Raw genomic sequence first — 19,569 nt, forward strand, 5'->3', positions numbered from 1 at the left:
GGGAGAGGAGGGAGGAAAAATAAAAGGGTGGGGGGGGAAGGAGGAGGAAAAAAAAAAAATCTTTTTTCTCTCCAGGCAGCTGATTTACTCCGTGATTCCGATGCTTATCAACAACGCGTGAAGATTGCAGCGAGGATCCTCCCTGGCAGGCGAGGAGGAGTGACTTGCAGGGGGCTGGGAGGAGGTGGAGAGCAGCGCGCTCTCGCCTATAAGGAGGTGTCCAGCGCCGGCTGCCCGTTCCCCGCCGCAGCCGGCGAGGCGCGTTGGGGCGGCGGGAGCCGGGGCAGCGGGCTCGGCCGGCGCTCGGAGCGGCTCCCGCGGGCAGAGCAGGGTGCGCGGCCGCCGCTTCACCCGGAGCGCCTGGATGCCGCATGGAGTAAATGAGCGGCGGCCGCGGGAGCGCACGGAGGCTGCGAGGCGCTCGGCGACCGGGACGCGGGGAGGCGGGCGGGCGGCTGGCGTCCCCGCCCGGGGCTGAACATGGATGCCCGAGCCCCCGGGGTTTTCACGCTCCTGCTCTTCAGTTTGTGGCACCTGGGATTAACTGCGACCAACTGTGAGTAGCGCGAGCGCACGGAGTTGTCTGGGGGTGGTTTCGGGCTGCGGGGAAGGAAGGGAGCGGGGGGGAAAAACTAATTGGAGAGGGGGTTTATTGCAACATGACCTCCAACAAAGTTAGCCCGGCTCCGGCTTGCTAAGCGAGGCTGGAAATGTGAAGTTGCAGGCAGGCGGAGGGGCTGCTCGCCGCCGTCCTGCCTGTGCGGGCGGGGAGGGGAGCGGGAGCGCCGGAGGCTGCTGCTTCTCGCCGTTATCCTCTGCCCTTCCCTCGGCCGCGGCTTGCGGGCGCCGCCGCCCGAGGTGCGCGCTGCCGGCCGGGGCGCTGCCGTAGCGGTGCGCGTCTGTCCGCGGCCGGTTGTGCGGGCTCAGCCCGGCGCGGCTGCGGGGGCAGCGCCCGGGCTCGCCGCATCCGCGGGCGGCGGTTGCCGTCGGGGGCCGCCGCCCCCAGGGGCTTCTCCCCGCAAGTTTTCCGTGCGCCGCTGCTGGCCCTGAGGGCCGCGAGCGGGAGCCGCCCGCACCGCTGCGCTTTGCAGCGTCACGGCCCCAAGCTCCGCGGGCGCTTAGGTTTGCGCGGCCCGTCGGTGCAGAGCGCGGAGCTCCGGCGCTGGTGGGGGGGAAGGGGGAAAAAAAGGAGAAAAGGGAAGAAAGTGAGGAGAGATCAGCCGCGACCTGCGGGGCGCGGCCGCCCTCGCGCGGGCGCGGGGAGCTGCGCGGCGCTGCGCGGGGCGCGGCGGCGGCGCGGCCGCCAGAGGGCGCTGTTGTCCCGCCGGCGGCGCGGAGCGGCCGGGGGCGGCGCGGAGCCGAGCGGCCGGGGGGCGGCGGGCACTGCCCGTCCTGCCGTCCCGCTCCTTAATCGCTCTTAGGAGAACTACAGCTCTGAAGGGACACGCTTTCCTCCCCCCCTTTTTTTTTTTAATTTCAGTCAATTAAATTATGGTTAATATGTTTTAATAATGCTCACGAATACTAAATGGCAGGCGATTTAAGGCTGAGGCTTGCCATTACTGATGCAGTAATAAACTTAATTCCTAACACTTAAAAAGAAACTCTGCATTAATGAGTTTTACTATTTCATGGGTGACAGTTTAATTTCCCAGTGCCAATAAACATTTCCACTGAATACACACTGCTTCCTAAATATTTAGGAGTCAGTCTTTTTAAAGCATAATGATCAATGGTTTTATTATACTGTACAGATTTTACTTATTCATTGGGCAATGAATTAGCATGGAATCAGCTGTAAGCGCTTTCCCAGGAGCTGAGCAAAGGAGCCTGTGAATCTGTAATAGCTACAAGTTCCCTAGAAACCTTGTTAGGTTTGGATGCAAAGATATCTGTGTGTGCAAGCAGATCTCAATAACTGCATCCAGTATGAAAATTCATCACCTTCTTAAATAAATCATCTCTGCATGTGGGACCTCAGGGAAGCTGTGCTCTCTTCCTTGGTCTTGAACTGAGAAGGAAATCTTTTATATGGGTTAAAATGTTGAATGCTATGTGCCTAGAATTAGTACCCTAAGTCTGTATTAAACCAGCTACATGAAAGTGCCCTTGCTTTCAGGAATACTGAGCTTCCAGGTTCACAATAAACTTTTCAAAAGGAAGACTTCTTAAATGGGAACCTGCAGCCCAGGCTGCTCTCAGGAGCTGAGGAGCTTTTTATCTGAAAACCAAAGTGCAAATGGAAAAGCATGATGTCTGTGCCTTGATTTGAATGGTTTGGCCAAATGTCTCTTTCAGACATTTATCCTGGTATAATTGCAATGGCTTCAGCAGGCTTGTTTCTGACAAGTTCTGCAAATGAGAACAGAGTTGGGGACTGTATTCCTAGTGGAAAAGGAGCGAGTGTGAGTGAGTGTTTGGGAGGAAGAATACAATGTCTTTATTTTTTTTCCCTGATACCTAATATGAAGTTAATTTAGGTAACTTTTTTCCTGTTCTTGAATTAGGAAACTTGAAAGAAAAATAATCTGTAAAAATTCAGTGAGGGGAAAATCCTAAGCAAGTAGAAACCTTTCCTGCTACTGAGATATTTGATTCTGATTTCCTCCTTGGTATAGTTTTTAATTAAACAAAGAGTTGCTAAAGAATCTGCTTTGAAGCAGCTATAGACTAGAGGTCAGCAGATATCATTAGATCAAAATTACCAAGTGCTAATAAAACAAATCCCTCCCATCTTGCTTTTTGCAATGACTTATTAGGAAACTAGAGTGGCAACAGGATTTCTCCCCAAGATACTAATTAGGAAAAGAATAAATAGACATGTACCTAACATTGGAAATGTTGCATATCTGGACAGAAATTTCTACTCTCATCAGGTATTTTCTATGCATTTTGTGTGTGTGTGAGAGAGATTGAAATGTGGAAAGAGAAACAAGCTTATGTTGCTCTCCCATGCTGATCCAGCAGTACAGGGCTAATCTGCATCTGTGGAAGTATTCACGAAACAGCAGCATTCTTGCTTGGCAGTCCTCGCTTCGGTGCTGTGCATCGTAGAATTTTCTGCACATTATTATTTTGCACATTGCACTCCCTCTTTCATTCATATCTGGCTTGACTTTTTCTAACATGGCCAGAAAGATGTAGCAGATTAAAACACTTCCTGGAGAACTGGCACCTTCCAACTCCCATTGCAAAAGCTTTTCTCAGAATAGTGGCACGCTTCCGTTGCTGAGTACGACCTTCTTCCCCCATACCTAACTCACTAGTGTTTATTATCTGATTGTGACTCTCGGAATTCTCGGTTAAACCTGATCGTGACTGTCAAAGCTGTGGAAATTCAACGCATCATAGGAATAGATCTTATATTGAACTGCTATTTTAATTACATACTATATGATTTACTGTTCTGCAGTAGACTTAGATCTGGCCTCCGTTTTTAACTACTCATTTAAAGGCATGTACACTGCAGGTAGTGTGTGTTTGTATTAAAAACTATTTCAAAATCATGTAGAAAAAAAGACTGTGATATAGATTTGAAAAAAACCATACATATTAGAGAAGACTTTTTAAGGCAGTAAGTGATGATTTTAGTCTTTACAGTGATTTGAATTGGCAGTAACAGTGCAAGAGTCAGACAAGTTAAGTGTGAACGTACAGCAGAAGGCTTGACTCTGAACACTTGAGGCTATAGGTTTACTTGTGACAGTGCAAATGAGACCTCTTGGTCAGCAGGGGTAAAAGCAGGAGGTCTGTTAAACAGTGACCTTTCTGTCTGTGTGGTCAGAAATACTAAGTTTTGAAGACATCTCCTGGATTGGTTAGAACATTGATCTTCAGATGTAGGCTGCAGTTCATTTGCTTGCAGGCTGAGTAGATGGGCTTAGGCTCGTGCCCCTATTTTTCTACTGGCTCTAGTAGATAAGTATTCTTTACAAAAGGTTGGTATTCAGATGTGCTTTCCTCCTTTTAGCTCTGTACGGGGGGCGGGGGAATACCCAAATGTTAGCTGTTCTTGTTCCATTCAGTGTACCAATGGAAGAAATAATACGGAGTGATGAGATTGCTGCCACGGCAAGGACTGAGGCACCCACTGCTCATCAGTGCTTTCCTCTTTCACATCTCTTGTTATCAATCATTCATCGACTCGGCTAGCAGTCCTTGGCTTTGTGTTGGTCTTAAAGACAGACTTCCAGTGAACTGCAAAGGTCTTTGGATTCTGCATACACTGGGCAGATGGCATTATCAACCCCCAGGAATCTATCCAGGGTTATTATCTCAATATCAAATACATTGTCTGCTTGGACAGGTTTTTTTTTTGCTCTTAATGTCATGCAAATGCAGCAGGATTTTTCATATGAATTAACAGCAAGAACAAATTGTTTCCAAATGTGTGGTACAGTTGTACAAAGTACAGACTTCAAGTGGAAAATATGGTGCTTCTGTGTAGAACAACACACTTAGAAGCTTTCCCAGCACATGGCAAGTACTGGCTTTTGCCAGCTCTCCAGTGTGTGTGGGACTGGTGAGTGTTTAGTATCAGCACAATCACTCTCTTACCAGTCGGGAAACTGAGGCAATGTATCCTCAGGCTACAATCAAGCCTGGAGGTAGATTCTGACAATGATTTTGCACTTAAGTATAAAAAAAATGCACCTCCTTTGGGGTCAGTTGAGTTAGTCGATTATTAGGTCATATTCATGTTTGCTTTGCTATATGTAGTCATTTCCAAATCCATGGACTACATCCCCTTCCCCCCCCCCCCCCCGCCCTTCTTCCCTTCCCTCTCTCTCCTCTGATGGTATTCGGGGCAGATGGACTCTGGATAGCTCAATGGGGAAATGAGAATCCCAAGGCAACAGAACACTTTCAAGGCTTGTCTTAAACTCTCAGACTGAGAAAGAAGGGACAGTACAGTGTAACTCTGATGTATAATATAGCTGCATAATCACAGGCATTTCTTGGAGGCTGTGAATGCATCAGTAAAGCAGGACACATCAGTAGTTATTAGCATGTCTCTATAGAGTCAGAGAAACAAGAGCATTTTTGTACACAGTGCTGGACTGATATCACTGATAATTAATTTCCTTGTATTAATCTTGTCTCTGTATTTTCTAATTGCCCTGTGCAGAGTCTTGTGGGCTGATAGTGCCATCTGTTCCCTAGATCAGCAGAACCGATTGGATTTGAATGAGAACAATGCAATACAGAATCTGGGGGGTGGGAGGGGGAGATGTCAAAACATTGTTTTGTTTTGTTTTTAATTATCCATTCTATTAAATTTTTTTTTAAAATAAAGGGAGCTAATAGTGCAGCAAGACAGTTGCCCTTGTAGACAGATAAGCAGTAGCTACTTTTTAAGCCAGTCAATATTTGCTCCAAAAATAAAGTAACTTAGCAAAAGAGAGAGCATGTAGCCATTTGTAAATGTCATAAAGGATCTTCCTGATCTGTATACCAGAAGAAGAAAAAAAACACCTTTCTAGCTGCATTCTTGCCTTTACATAATGCTAGCAATTTATCTATGTTATAGACATATGTTGGGACTTGGATGACTTGGCCCACTTTCCACAGAAGCTCATGCACAGAAATTATCAGCACAGGATCTGGATAAAACAGTGCGGGTCTGTATCTCTGTAGTTAAAATAGTAAATGAGTATTAGAGTTGCTGCAATAATTAGTATTGTATTTCTTCATAACCAGTGAATCAAAGCCTGCAGAGCTGGCTACAGAGTATTTTGAACATACAGTTCCAGTGTTTTACCAGCAAATAAGATAGAGCTCAGAGACAAGTGTTAGTCTATATGTTGGTACCTAAGTGTTAGTAGCTTTTATTTTATTCGGTGTTTTGCTGTGATAATAGAGCTGTTAGTTTTCAACCTCTCTGATCTAGTGCAGCCCCAGGGTGCATAGACTTGCATAGACATTGAATAACTCAAAATACCAGGATGAGATATTTTCATGGACATTCTTGAGAGAGAAATTCTTCTGTGGCAGAAGGTGGCTGGGGCAGTCATTTTGGAAGAAAGATGCTCATTTTACTCTTCAGAGGCTCAATCTGTAATTTGGAGAGCCCCTCTTGGATCAGTGAGGGCTTCAGTGTTAGGAAAAGATGCCAAGAAATGATTGGGGAGGCAACTTCAACATCTGGGCCTTAACTTCCTTCTGAGGCACTGGCATTGTCTGTGCATCTTTCATCATCTTCATCCTGTGCAGGACAAATCTGAGACTTCTGGCTTGGGGTCAGAGTCGAATGTGGCTTTATGCTAGGAATGGGGAGGGGATTTCCAGTGAACCAGGTGCAAATGGCTTTTCCAGAGGATTTACCCTCAGTCTGAGTCTAACTGGAACTGGCTTTGCAAAACAAATTGAATGATTTCTGTTTTCTCAGGAATCATGATTACATGGGTAATTAAATTTAAAAGAACATTCATCAGCATCATTGTGATTCAAAATCTGGAGGTTGTTTTAGCTCTGGGATTGGGGTTATTTATCTGTATTGGGCCAGAGGAGCCCAGATTCCTGACTATAAGGACTGGAGTTAAGTCAGATACAGGCACTGGAAGTTTGCCTCTGATTTTCTCCTGTCATAGTCAACATCAAATATGTTACAACATGCTGATGCTGTTTCCATGCTGTGCAGTACAAATTCAAACTTGAGTTTAGAGGTTTTCTTAATGAGCATCACTATTATATGGATTCATAATAGCAATAACGAGGAAAAGCTAACTTTGCAACTGCTCATTTCATGGCTGATATTAATGCATTCTTTTCCAAATTGTTAACTGCCTGTGAGATCTTCATGGCATAAAAGCAGAGAGTTGCAGTGGGACGCACTGTACCCCAAAGTAATCGGAAGATGTTCAGTAACACTTGCAGTAGTGGAAACTGAAGAATAACTATGGAGTCAGTTTGGGGAGCACTTTTATTTTGACATCAGTAATTAGAGCTTAACATAAAGCCAGAAAGCATGAAACAATAGTATTCAGTACTAACCATTGTAACACAGTAGGAGTTGGACTGGAAAGGAAACAAATGCATTTTCATTCTCAGTGTTGTTGTGTGTATTGATGTATTGCATATTGGCCCTTAGGAATTCTGGAGCATAATATTTTTCCTCTAAAAATATTGAGTGCTGTGTTGCCAATACAGTAATTAATAATAATAATAACTTGAAAATGGGTGAAATCTTCTTTGTTTATAGCTGGGCAGTAAGAAGCTAATAAATGCTGTATTGCCTGGATCAGAATGGAAAAGTTCTGCTCTAAATGAGAGGCAGTGTTCCTCAATGGCAGTGGTTCTTCAGTGACGACAGCTCGTCTTCAGTGCCGAAACAGAGACAGATACCGTGTGATCTGTTTCAGCAGTGACATGATTATGGTCTTTCCCTTATTTGTTCAGTAGTCTCTCTGTATGTTGTGGTCTAAATCACACCCACTTCTGATGGAGGTGCTACAAGCCATTGCTCTCCATCCTACTTGGTCATAAAAACAACCCACTGCGAGCATTAATAAGGCTATTTTCTTCCTTCTCTCCATGCAAGTTTAACGCTACAGCAGGAAGGGAAATGGCTTTTTTTTGTTGCAGAGTATCTGGTCTGTCTATAATATGCATAAGGAAAGGAGCAGGAGATGGAGCCTGTTCCTTGCAGGGAGAGAGAGGTGGCCTCAAAGGATCTTCTCCCAATTTCCCCATTGCTAGTGGCAGCTTCCTAATGCACTCAAGGCAGTCTGAATTAATGGTTCAAATTAATCATCACTGAAATGTTAGAAATACTACATGCATTTGTAGTAATCAGGATTGATTTATGAATAGGATAAAGGGGACTAAATATACTATGAAAATGCATGTTGGAGATTTCCCCCATGAATAATTCATTATCTTCTAGAATCTATGAAAACAAAAACATTGCACATAAGAACCCATTAGAAAAGTTAATCCCACAAATGGCTGAACATGGAGAAAATCAGCTTTTGTTTTAAAAGGCAGATTTACTCAAATCTTCTCTAATTTGATTTGCCAGTGGGGTATAATTTAAGTCAAACAAGTTAGCAGGATTGCTTGCTATGTGAAGGTCTAAATATTTAATAGAGGATGAGAGATGTCTGCCCCACAGGATAACAAGCTAAGGAGCACTCATTCTCCACGCTGCTAAAGGCAGAGGGTGAGCCAAAACCAATGGAAATAAGAGGCAAAGTGGAGGGAGCGTTTCTGTTTGCATGATATGGTCCTCGAAAGCTGGTTTTGGGAGCACTTCTAGTGGACTGCTGCCCTAAATCTCAGGGAGTCCCTGGCTTCTTGAGAAACAATAGTGGCTTTTTACTGTCTGGAAATGTCATGGTCATCTTATGGTTTCTAAATGCCTGAAGAGGCCCACAGTGAACCTTCTAGCCAGAGCATGTGCTCTGGAGCATGTAGGATGGTGGAAGTCCGCCCGTCTGCTCCTGGACAGGCATGTTGGGAGGGGAAGGAGCAACTGCACATCTGCAGAGGTGAGAGTTTCAGAGAAGCCTAGTGGTTTATCTGAAGCTATCTAGAAAGTGTCTGAAAAGAACAGAATATGAGCTTGGATAAGTTGAATTCTGGGCAAGCACTTTGCCTCTGGGCCGCTCTGCGTTTTGTGCAATGGTTTTGTGGATCCTGAATGGAGCAGAAGGGAGAGACGAGAGACCTTACACAGAAAGGACAGGGCCTTTGGCTGTCTTTCTGCCCAGAAAAAAATTCAAAGACATTGGTTTGTGGTGGTGGTTTTTGTTTTGAATTTTGTATCAAAAAGTTTGCATTTTAATTTGAAAGTTGAACCTTCTTCAGCAACCCCTGGCAAGATTAAGCTGTTATAGTATTTTTCAGAGTCTGTTTGTTTGGAAAAGAAAATGAAAATTTGATGAATTTCTATTAGATGTGGCTTGCAGCATTCAAATATTTACAGATGATCAAATTCCCTTTTCCCAGCTCCGCTTCTTAAGTGCGAAGCTCATCTTGTATGTAATATTAATTCTCATTATTCTCAGACAGTTATTCATTGAATTCTTGTACAGATTTAGTTCATCCAGACCTGGTCTAAACTCCATGAAAAATCGATGGAATGACTTTTGCTTGAATTTAAGATCATCTTTTCCTTAGAAGTCAGTTTCTCCAGTGTATAAATCTTTTGTATTGCTCTCCTGTGAAGTCTATTTTAAAAAAAAAAAAAATAGTCTGGCAATATGAACAATATAAGATGCATTTTCACCTGTCCATATAAAAAACTATTTATTTTGTTATGATTGCTGCTTTTTTTTTTTGAGTACATCATCTGAAAGTGCATTGGTCTGCTCTTTTGTTAGTCTATGCCAACTTTAAATTATATTGCCAATAAGCCAGATACAAAGGTGTACATACACCTTCTTGTATTTTATTTCGTGAGTATTCCCACTCTCGTGTCAAGCCAAGGTGAATACTAGCAGCAATAACAAGCAGGAGTGCATTGTGATAGTCACTTTTGTACAAACATTGTAGAAAATATTTTAAATGTTTTGAAGAGCTGCTAGTCTTAGGGTATCCCTAGCAGTCTGTCTTCCAGGCAGATGTGTGCTCGTGTTGCTAAGTGCTCCTGGATGGACAGATGCCAGCTTGTTCTAGCCTAGAAACCACACAGGTTTTTTTGTTGGTTGTTATGTGTGTGAAGTTGCTCATGACTGCACAAAAGACTGCATAGACTTATTTTAAAGTTAAATACACTTTTTCCCTTTCTATCTCTTTGCCCCAAAGAAGTGCATCACATTGGTCATTTCCTTGTTCCAGGCTCTGTTGACCTCACTTTCTTCGTAGATATCACTAGTGTGTGTTAAGGCTTTATAGGACAGTAGATTTCTGAGACATTCTTGTTTTCTGCCCATATTTCCCAGTGAAGAGCTGCTGTATGAATTCTGTGCTCCAAGAAAGCCACCAAGGCTTTATGAGGTTGATTGTCATTCAAAAGAAATGTATAGGCTGGAAGTAGGGATCAAGGGGAGGAAGAAAGAACTGAATCGGGCTGAAAACTAGTATGGTCAGTCATTCCTGAGCACCAAATTTCTTTTAAAGGACTATACATTAGACACTTTGACCATAACATTAGATTTGCTTACAAATTGCAAACTCTTCTCCTCTTGAAGTCTGTGGCTGATGCTGTTCCCTGGAGCCTCCTTCAGGCAGGCTGCACATTAGTTGATGTATTTACTGCCTTGCGATGAGTTTGGATTACAATCTCTCTTAAACACCCACATTCATCAGTGTTTACAAAAGCCCAACTCTTTTTTTTTTTTTTTTTTTTTCCTCCAGACAAGCAATGGAGACATGCTTTTTGTCTGTACTTTTGCTCTGGAAGGGCAGTTGGCTTTGGGCGAGATCAGCCCATATGAAAGAGGCAGCCTACATTTTTGAGACCTCTGCAGAGTAAATAGGAACAGTTAAGATTTTTTCACTAAATCATGGACCAGTCATTGACCACACTGTTCACTTTCCTGTGGAAGGAGGTATTAACTTCTTTGACTCATCCTACTTCATAGCAAAAAACATGCTATTTCACTTGCTTTGGCAGGTTTGATCCAAACCTGCTGATTACGTCACTGTGTCCCAAGAGCTTGGGTCTGGATGTCAATGACTTGTATGTGTTAAATAAGAAAGTTCTTATTTGCCAGCCTTTCTGATTACTGGCACACAGTGAGTCAGAGCTGTAAAGGAACAGATTTTCCTGCTGCCCCTCCTGTGAAGAAGGAAAAAAAACTAAACCCATTAGTAGCATCTGATTTATGGTGGTTGTTTTTTGAAACTTCATCTAATAACACTGGCCTCAGTGCCTGTGCTAGTAACATGTTAGACTGTATAAGGGAACACCACAATTACAAGTAGAGTTATCTGTTTCTCTGCTGCATTGAAAATGTAGTATATGAAAATTAACATAAAACCTCTAAGTGTTAGGATGAAGGGGTGGGTGTTAGACAATATCTTCAAATTTGAAAGACCAAATTTGACCTTTTCTAAAGTTTCCCTGATGTCATTAGGTAGTATGTTTAAATTTTGAGCTTTATTTTATCTGATTTATCTAATTAGGTTTAAAATGTTCATTTTCTAGTGTATAGAAACTATATCTAAAAGCAGAGGTCAGAGAAAGGGACCAGCATGCTAGGCACTGACTTAATATAAGTGATAATACTGTTAGCACATGTCTTTTAAAGACAGAATACTTGCAGCATTAACAAATAACAGAGCCTGTAAACCATTATGATTTGTGCTGGCTCTCTGGTGGCTTTCATAGGAGTTTGTATGCAGCAACTTTTAGGATCTGTGTGTGTAGATCTATAATTGCAGTCTTCAAAGTGAGGGCTATGGGCTGTTTGGCTCTGAGCCATGACAGTAAAGCATTTTCTTCTTTTCCCAAAGAGTATGCCCTTCCGATCACTTCTGTGATGTGTAGGCACAGCTGACTTGCATCTCCCTACAAAGACTGTGAAGGTTTGCACTGAGTTGCTCACCTGGTGCTAAACTGAAATCATTTGATGAAATGGTGCATTCTTATCAAGGTAAAGATTGGTAACAAGCTATGACTTTAAAGGGCCATCTTGAAACAGCCAACAGGACCGCACAAGAGAAGTTGTTATACCTTTTTACCTCCTACATTAAGAAAAACTATAATCTTAGCTCAAAGGAAATTTAGAGCAAATCTATAAACTCATGTTTGAACTAAGCTTTGCAAATTCCAAGACAGGCACTTAATTTAGTGTTCAGGCAGGGAGAAAAAACAGTTCACAGCTGGAAATTTCTGTTCTTCTCTTCCACAAGATGCATAGAGAAGAGTAATTGATTTAGACCTTCAGGATAGGAATGAGCTGTGTTTGTAAGTGTGAAGCACAAGGGCTTCATCCTAGTGGGAGAATCTCTTCATGCCAGTGATGACAGCAGGGTGCCTGCTCTGAAAACTGCATAGAAACACATGTGCTTTTTCTATGTGTTTGTAAGTGTGTGTCTGACTGTTGGCTTCAATGAAATAGCTCGCTTGATGAGAATAGCCAGATTATTGGCCTTTGGGGACTAGTAACTCCAACCCTTGAGGAATGAATAGCTGTTTTTGGAATAACCCTAATGTAAGAAATGGGAAACTCATTCTCACTCGGCTATAATTTTGCAAGTAGTAAAGCTTACATTTTCTTCAGTATCCATAGCCTTTGTAGGCTTCAACTAGAAAACAGTGGTATACTGTTGTGTATGTCCTCACTCTACTTTTAAGAGTAAATGTAGGGGAGAAGGTGGAACTATTCATGATAAAGTACTTTTTTAATCAATAACTTATTTCTTTTATTGGAGTATTCCTGTAGGAAGCAGAGTACCAAAAAGGAAGTTAGTACTAGCATTTTTGAAGCCAAATGCAACTACATGATTATCTTCCTCGATGAGTAAAATTTTCTTAGGTAAAAATTCCATTCTTGAATATTCTTATGTGCACGGATAATAAGTCAGTTTTAAGCTTATACTTAGCACAAGTATTCTGAACAAAAAGCATGTAACACAGCCTTGCTTCATTCACTGAAGTGACCAAGAAGATTAAAAGAGAGAGCAGCAGTCATCAGCTATGCAAATGAACAAGGCTTATAGCGAATCTGCCTCTTAACTTAGTAATTTGATGAGTTGTTTTTTTTGATTAAGCTTCCCTCAGGGGAAGAAAAGATTTTAATTAAAGAGAGAGTCAAGAGAAATTTAATAATTTATGTCTATTTTTCTCTACCAGAGCCTTGGAAAACTGGTGGCTGCTGCTGGAACAGGTTGAGGTACAAACAGGAAAGCAGGTGATAAGACTTGTCTGCTTCATGAGTTTAGACCTTCCCATCAGTGTTGGGGCTAAGGCTGCTTTTCCATACTCTTCTTCCTTAACTTAATCCTTTTTCTTTTTATGACTAGAGCTTCCCAGCTCCTCTCAGCCAGGACCCTCCCTTCCTTTCAATTACACCAACTTGGCAATGAGCTGGGATCTGACAGGCTTCCCTACTTAGGAGCTGTGGTACCATCTCAACTAGATTACAAGCAGAGTCCCTCAAATATTGCAATGCTGGTAGAGCCCAGTGTTGGTCAAGTAAGCAAGATAACAGAAAAGATCTTTCTGAATATAGATGAGCACTAGTATTTTGCAAGCCAGTAAAGGATTTGTCTTAAATGTCTTCTAGAAATGACTGAATAGTTTTCTAAGGTTACTGGTCAGTTTTGATAAAAGAACAAGTGGTGAAGTGTTTCTGATGTTTTTCTAAGAGTCTCTGGGAAAATTATTTTCATCTTTAAGGTCATATTAGGTTTCTGTTCTCAATGCTCTGTTTATCTAATGCGTAAATATCTGCCTTTGTAGTTTTCAAAAGCAAATGGCTGCGGAGTCTCATTAAGACTATTGAAGTCAGGTTTTAGAGTACAAACATGTCAGTTGAGTCCAAAAAATTTAATTCTTAGGCTATAGCTAAGCAATGTGATAGCGCACTTAAGCGGTAGTAAATGGGATAAACTGAAGTGAACATTATGCTCACTGAAGTTCCACGTTCCAGTACACAATGTCAGAAGCCAGATTGTTTTCTCTGGAAGAGGAAGCCTTCTAATAGGCACTGAATATTAAAATGTACATACAGCTGATCAAAAAAAAAAGTGAAAAGGGAGAATTTAGGAGAATTTGACTTTTTTCTTCTATTGCTTAAATGTTGGTTCTTCTACCTTGACATTAGATGAATTTTCAGGCCTAACAAAATTACAGATGAAATGTCAGATTCCCCCAAAATCTGCTCCTGAATTCTAGGGACTGCTTGGTTCACAATTTCCTATTGTAAATGGAGCAGCTGAAATTTGATTTTGAACAGTTGTGTCCAGATCTTGCTGCTAACTTTGTGTACATGTGTATCTGAACATGACACTTTACCAGTGAAGTTGCATGTGTGTGTAATTTTTGATTTTGGTATGGAGCAGGATAATATTTTAGATATGACTTTTAAACCCAGTTCTTTACAATTCCTGAAATAAAATGAAAAATGACCCAAAAATGGTCCTAGTAACTAATCCTGATGAAATCCATTCATTCCCATTTTGATATTTTACTGTATTCATTGCCTTTTCTATGGGGAGAATCATTTTCTAAGGGTGAATAGCTTCAATATTCTGTTTAATTTTATATTTATACTTTTTTTCTGAAGATGCGTCATTAGGAGTCTGACTGTTGCCCACCATCCTTTCAGAGTATTTCTGATTTGTGACTTTTTAATGTTTCTCATGCAATGATGGCTACTAAGGTCCTGATGCTCTGCAATATCACAAAAAAGCCCTTTAAAGAGCTAAACTGTCCTCTTCCAAAATAGAGTTCATGCATAAAAAATTGATATGGGTCATGAACTCTTTGTACCAGTTATGCCCCACTTTGAGAATACCAAAGACAGGTCCTTGCTTTTTGTTTCATCTTCTGTCATGGGTTCATAGCCACCTAATTCTTCCCTCGCACCTTTGAGCCCTTTCTGCTTAGAAGCAGTTTCTGGTGAGAAGAAAGAATAGATCTAGAAGGACCTTTGTCTAGGACATGCTCCCTGACCATTCAGCCATCTGACCACTGCTTCGGAGGCAGGATCATTGCAGGTGAGCTGCTTTTCCTTCCATGTGCTCCAGTTTAGCTTGGGACTATAGACTCTTCTGACTCCTCGCACTCCAGCTTGCATCCAAATCTTGTTATTACTTCCTCTGCAATAAATATGCTTCTTTATGCCTCTGTGTTGTGCTAGTAGATACAAGCCTGCTTCACTTCTATTCAAGATGGTTGAAAAGACAGGAAGTGTTGGTTTACACTGAGTTTTCATAAAGTCTGTAAAAGAGGGGGACCTCAGTATATTTGGATAGTTTTTTCTTGTCTAAAGAATGGGAAAGTGGTTAGGGCATCAGAATAGAGAAAATGCAATAGGAAACGAGCATGCTCAGTGCGTATTCACAAGCATATGCATGTCTTTACTGATGCATTGATACATAGTGCATCCAAAAACAAGCAAGAGCCCCAACATAGAGACATCATTTTAGAGCTGCTGTGCCAAAGCCCTTGCTTGTGCTGTATCCACATACATTTGATTGTAACTATCCCAAGGCTTGCTTTACTTGTTTTTGCTGGCAAACACAGGGCTGAAGTGAAATGATCCACAACTACCTTCGGGTCCCTTTCATGCTTTTTGGGGTTTATACAGTATCTTGTTTTTCATCCCTAATCTCATTACCTTGCATTCTCTGTGGGGAGCAGCACAAGATGCCCATCTGCCAATGAGATAAATCCGCTTGCATCACTTTGCTTTTGACTGTAGTGTCTCCTCTGGTTTGTGTGCATATGGCATCAAGAAAAATGCTGCTGCAGGATGAACTGGGGAATACTTGTCAATTGCTATCTGTGAAGTAGCTGCCATAAATTTTTCTTCTTGGAGAGCCTACTTTGAAACGTGCCTTTTGGCAGCATTTCTAAGATGGCCTTGCCTACCCTGGTCTCCATTCCTGTATCGTGTATTTTGACAGAGACACCATGGCAGAGATGACTAAGAAGTGTGATATTTGGCCAGTAATAGCTTCTTTCTTCCTTTGCATTTCTGGCAAGGAAAACAGAGCACGGTGGCAGGATTTCCAAAACTTTGTTTCTAGTAAGCCAGCTGGCCAAACAGGAGTCACAGAGCAGCTCAGCTGTTAGCAGTCTGAATTATGGAAGGCCGTCATTATAAAACCTAGAATATTTTTTCCCTGTATGCTATTTAACATCTCTTCAGTATTTCAGTGTGAAACTCAAACTCAGATTTTTTTGCATCTCTGAGAGATGGGGGAGATCAGCTAATTGAGCATTAAGTGTGGAGCTATTGGTTCAGGAGATGTGCTGGAGAAGGATTCAACAATTCTGGTTTCAAAATCCGTGGCGAAGCAGGAGTTTCTCTTAGTATGAGAGCTCATGAGCAATGCTTGTTCCATCAGAACTGAGAAGGGTGAAGTTCAGATGTTAAAGTTGAATGCCTTCTGAAAACAAAATGTAGCCTTGTGATTTGCTGAGAAGTATCTCAGGCAGAAGTAACTGGAGATATGAAAGAGGGGGGATGGTTTTAAATCCTGTTTTTTCCTTTCTTAGGGACATGGCTCTACAAGCCATTAACAGAGGGAATATATTCAGAGTAGAAGCTGCAGAGAATTATTTCTGTTAATAGGCAGAGTCCCACTGGAGAAAGGGGCTATGCATGTCTTGAAGTATTTCTATATGCGAAGGTTTGATAGTTTGAATGAAATTTTTCTTACTGAGAATGAGTTAGATTATTAATCAAATAGAGGTTTTCATTTAGTTTTATTTTTAGTTCAAAGAGCCAAACAGGCCTTCTATTTCCCTCTTCTCTTCCTTTCCATCCCTTCCCTTTTTCATTTCTTATCTTTGTATTTTTTTTTCAAAGCTGAAGTAGTTTTAAAAATGAATCTCTGCATTTGGAGGGAGAGAAAGAGAAGCAGGAAGAAAAGACTTGATCATTGTTTTTCACTTCAAAACTTGTTTTGACTTTCTTATATAAAAAATGAAAATTATAATTCAAATGGAAATGTACCATTCAAGAACTTGGGGAAAGGAGGCAGATTTTTTTTCCTCTTCTATTCTTTAACATTTATTTTACTGTCTCTGTAATATGTATTATTATAGGAGGACTCTTTACCACTTAGCTTGCTAATAGCAGTGGACTTAAACCCCTTTTATTAGATGGTGGATTCATTTTGTGTCACCAAAGTGACTGTAGATTTGTCAGCATCATTTTAGCATGCTGGCTTCATCTGGTGATGCTGTAGAGATTCCTGTTGCTACTCTGCATTATCTTTCATGTCTTGCAATTTGTGCTATTCATACAAATTGCTCCCAAATAGGATATTCAAAGTGAAATTTAAACATACCACTAAACTATGGGAACATAGCACATAACAAGCTACAAGGAAATTCAAGAACTATTGGAACATACGATCACCTCTGGATTGGAAATACCTAATGAATGGTGAATGCATTTCAGCTGAGCTAAATGTTGAATAATGAGCCTGGAAACAATGATGAAAAAAGGCTGATCTGATGAAAGGGTGGCAGCACAGTAAGTGAAGAATAAATGTGGGAGTTATTAAAGGTATATCTCCTAGAGCTTTGGAGCAGCAATTTAGAGTTGCTGCAAAGAAACAGTTGAGGCAAAAAAAAAAAAAAAAAAAAGCCCAGCCAGAGGAAAGCAAATCACAGGATAGGGGATCTGTTTACTTGGACTTGTGCAGTGGTGAACTGAGACAATTTCCCTTCATAGAATGGAAAAATTATTTAAGTGTGAGGCTTAAATTAATCCCATGTTTTTCTTCACAAATATCTAAACCAATAGGGAGAAATGGAGCTGTCAGCTTAATGAACACTTACAACCCTCTTGAAAACCCTGTGGGGGGGGGGGTGGGCAGTAGGGTTGTCATTAGTGGGGGACTAAATGGGGCTCCATGAGGCCCATAACCATAACTAGTACCACCTGCGTACATTTGTGGTGAAGTGGGTCATGCTCCTCCTGTCCTTGCTCCCCAGCCTAATTGAGGTCCAACTGTGTGCAGACAGGGCCTGTGTGTCTCATGCTGCTGACACTGCTCTCTCCCACTGGGCACTTTTGTCTCTGGCTGTCTGGGTGCTCTTGCCTCTTGGCCTCCTCCCAGTGTGAAAAAATTGAGATGTGCATCTTAGTGGGGATGCACACTTGTTTCTGGAGGTGAGAGTGGAAGGAAGCATAGCTCTCCCTCCCAGCATGTGGGAAGCCTCTGGCAAGAGTAGGAATTGGTCTCTTGCTGCTTCTTAAGCAGGCTGGAGAAGGTAGCGGAAAAGGGTAACAAACTTTCTTGTGCGCCAACCAGGAAAAATTGAGTTTTGGGCGGGTGTTCACATTTTCCCCTTTCGCCTCCCTTTTCTCTGCACAGGGAAGCAGGAGGGAATAATAATTTAAAAAGCAAGCTTTTGAATCTGTGGAGAATTTTTACATTTCCATTTAGGATGAGCTGTAGCATTTATTTTTTCAAAATATTTTGCTGTTGAAGTGGGAGATTTTTTTTCTTTAGAATCTTTCTAACTCAACTTAAATGTGTTATTTCTATGAAAGCCTTTGATTAGAAAACAGCATTTCACAAGGGGAAACATTTTACACAGGAGAGAGCTTTAGACAAGTTCCAGATGTTTGCATAATAGCTTTCTTCAGGGTATTGTAGGTTAGAGAAAGTCCTTTTATTATGGTGAAATTTGGGCATACAAATGCAAGAGTGCTCTTTGCTCTACTCAACACTGTAGTGAAAACATTGCCTGGATGCCAAGTACTAACACATCAATATTTGATATTTGGTTTGTTCTTGCCTTACTGTACCTGAGCATGGGATCACTTCATGTATGCTTTTTTTTTTCTTCTAGAGAATTTGCTCTGAGACTCAGTGATAGAGAAGGAAAAATGAAATTTGGAAATTATAGGCCCTAGGAGTTAATGAGGCAGCCTGAATTACGTTGGAAATGGCTGTAGGGAAGGCAGAGGTGAAGAGTGGAGCATGTTTGAAGAAAAAAAAATGCAACGTGAGGCTTAATTACTGCTGTATTTCTCCCCTTTCAAGCACCTCTGATTCTATGATATGTCTCTGGGAGAATTGTTAAAGTAAAAACATATTTGCCAGTCTGATTAATGTTCTTTCAAAGCCCATTTTTGGCGAGAAATGTATGCATCTCCATTCAGCCTCTGTTAGCAGCTTCAACACACCTTAAAAGAAGTAATGTGTTCTCTGCCACAAGTAGGTAGGAGCAGTGTAGCACTTAGTTTGTCAACCTCAATGTACTCTGAGCAATTCCTTTAGAAGCCTTAAATTGAGAGAAAACCAGCTGTGTGTTAGCGAGCCGTTCCTTCCCTCATTCTCTCTGCACTCTTGCTTGTCTTGTAAGCGAGTGAACTGCGAGCAAAAATGCTGTCCACCTAAAATATAATTTGCTCTGTATGGTGCTGAATGAATAATTTATGGAGCTAACTGTTTGAGTACAGCATGTCTAAGCACTTGATCAGATATCCTTGGCTGCTTGGATGGGCAACAGGGAAAGTTGAATGAACTTTATACCACTGCAAAAGCCAATAGGGGAAAAAAATAAAAGGCGTGAAACAGCCCTTCTGGCTCTACATAGTTTCTCACGTGGGCCAGGATGCAGAGAAAGTGACAGTACTTGGCGAAGGATTCACCCAATCTTACGGTAGCTTTATTGTAAGCCATTTTTGTCTCCCTTATATTTAAAGCTGCTCTCTGCAGCTAGTTTATTGAATAAATTTTAAAAAATGTTGTGAGGAAACTTCTGATGTTTGTGTTGAATTTATCAGAGCAGGGACAGTATTTGTCAGTGGTGCTGTGTATTCTGAAATGCATGGCACATAAAACTATTGATCCTTTCAAGAAGCCCAAATGATTTTTACCTTAGCCTCAGGCTCTATTAGCAATGTGGAAAATTGAAACAGGCTCTCAAGTAAAAACTAGTGTAAGATTGAAACTACAGCCGAAGAGCTGTCAAGTGCAGAAATA

At 41.7% G+C, this 19,569-nt stretch overlaps 1 protein-coding gene across 1 annotated transcript in view; it reads left to right on the forward strand.

Moving 5' to 3' along the window:
* The first annotated feature begins 387 nt into the window (after positions 1-387).
* Positions 388-19,569, forward strand: part of CNTNAP5 (contactin associated protein family member 5) — a 286,625-nt gene continuing 267,443 nt past the window's right edge. The window contains exon 1 of the mRNA XM_062578339.1: positions 388-556. Coding sequence (XP_062434323.1) covers positions 481-556 — 76 coding nt within the window. The 5' untranslated portion in view covers positions 388-480. The remainder of the gene's footprint in view (positions 557-19,569) is intronic.

This window comes from Rhea pennata, chromosome 6, assembly GCF_028389875.1.
Source record: "Rhea pennata isolate bPtePen1 chromosome 6, bPtePen1.pri, whole genome shotgun sequence".
NCBI lineage: Eukaryota > Metazoa > Chordata > Aves > Rheiformes > Rheidae > Rhea > Rhea pennata.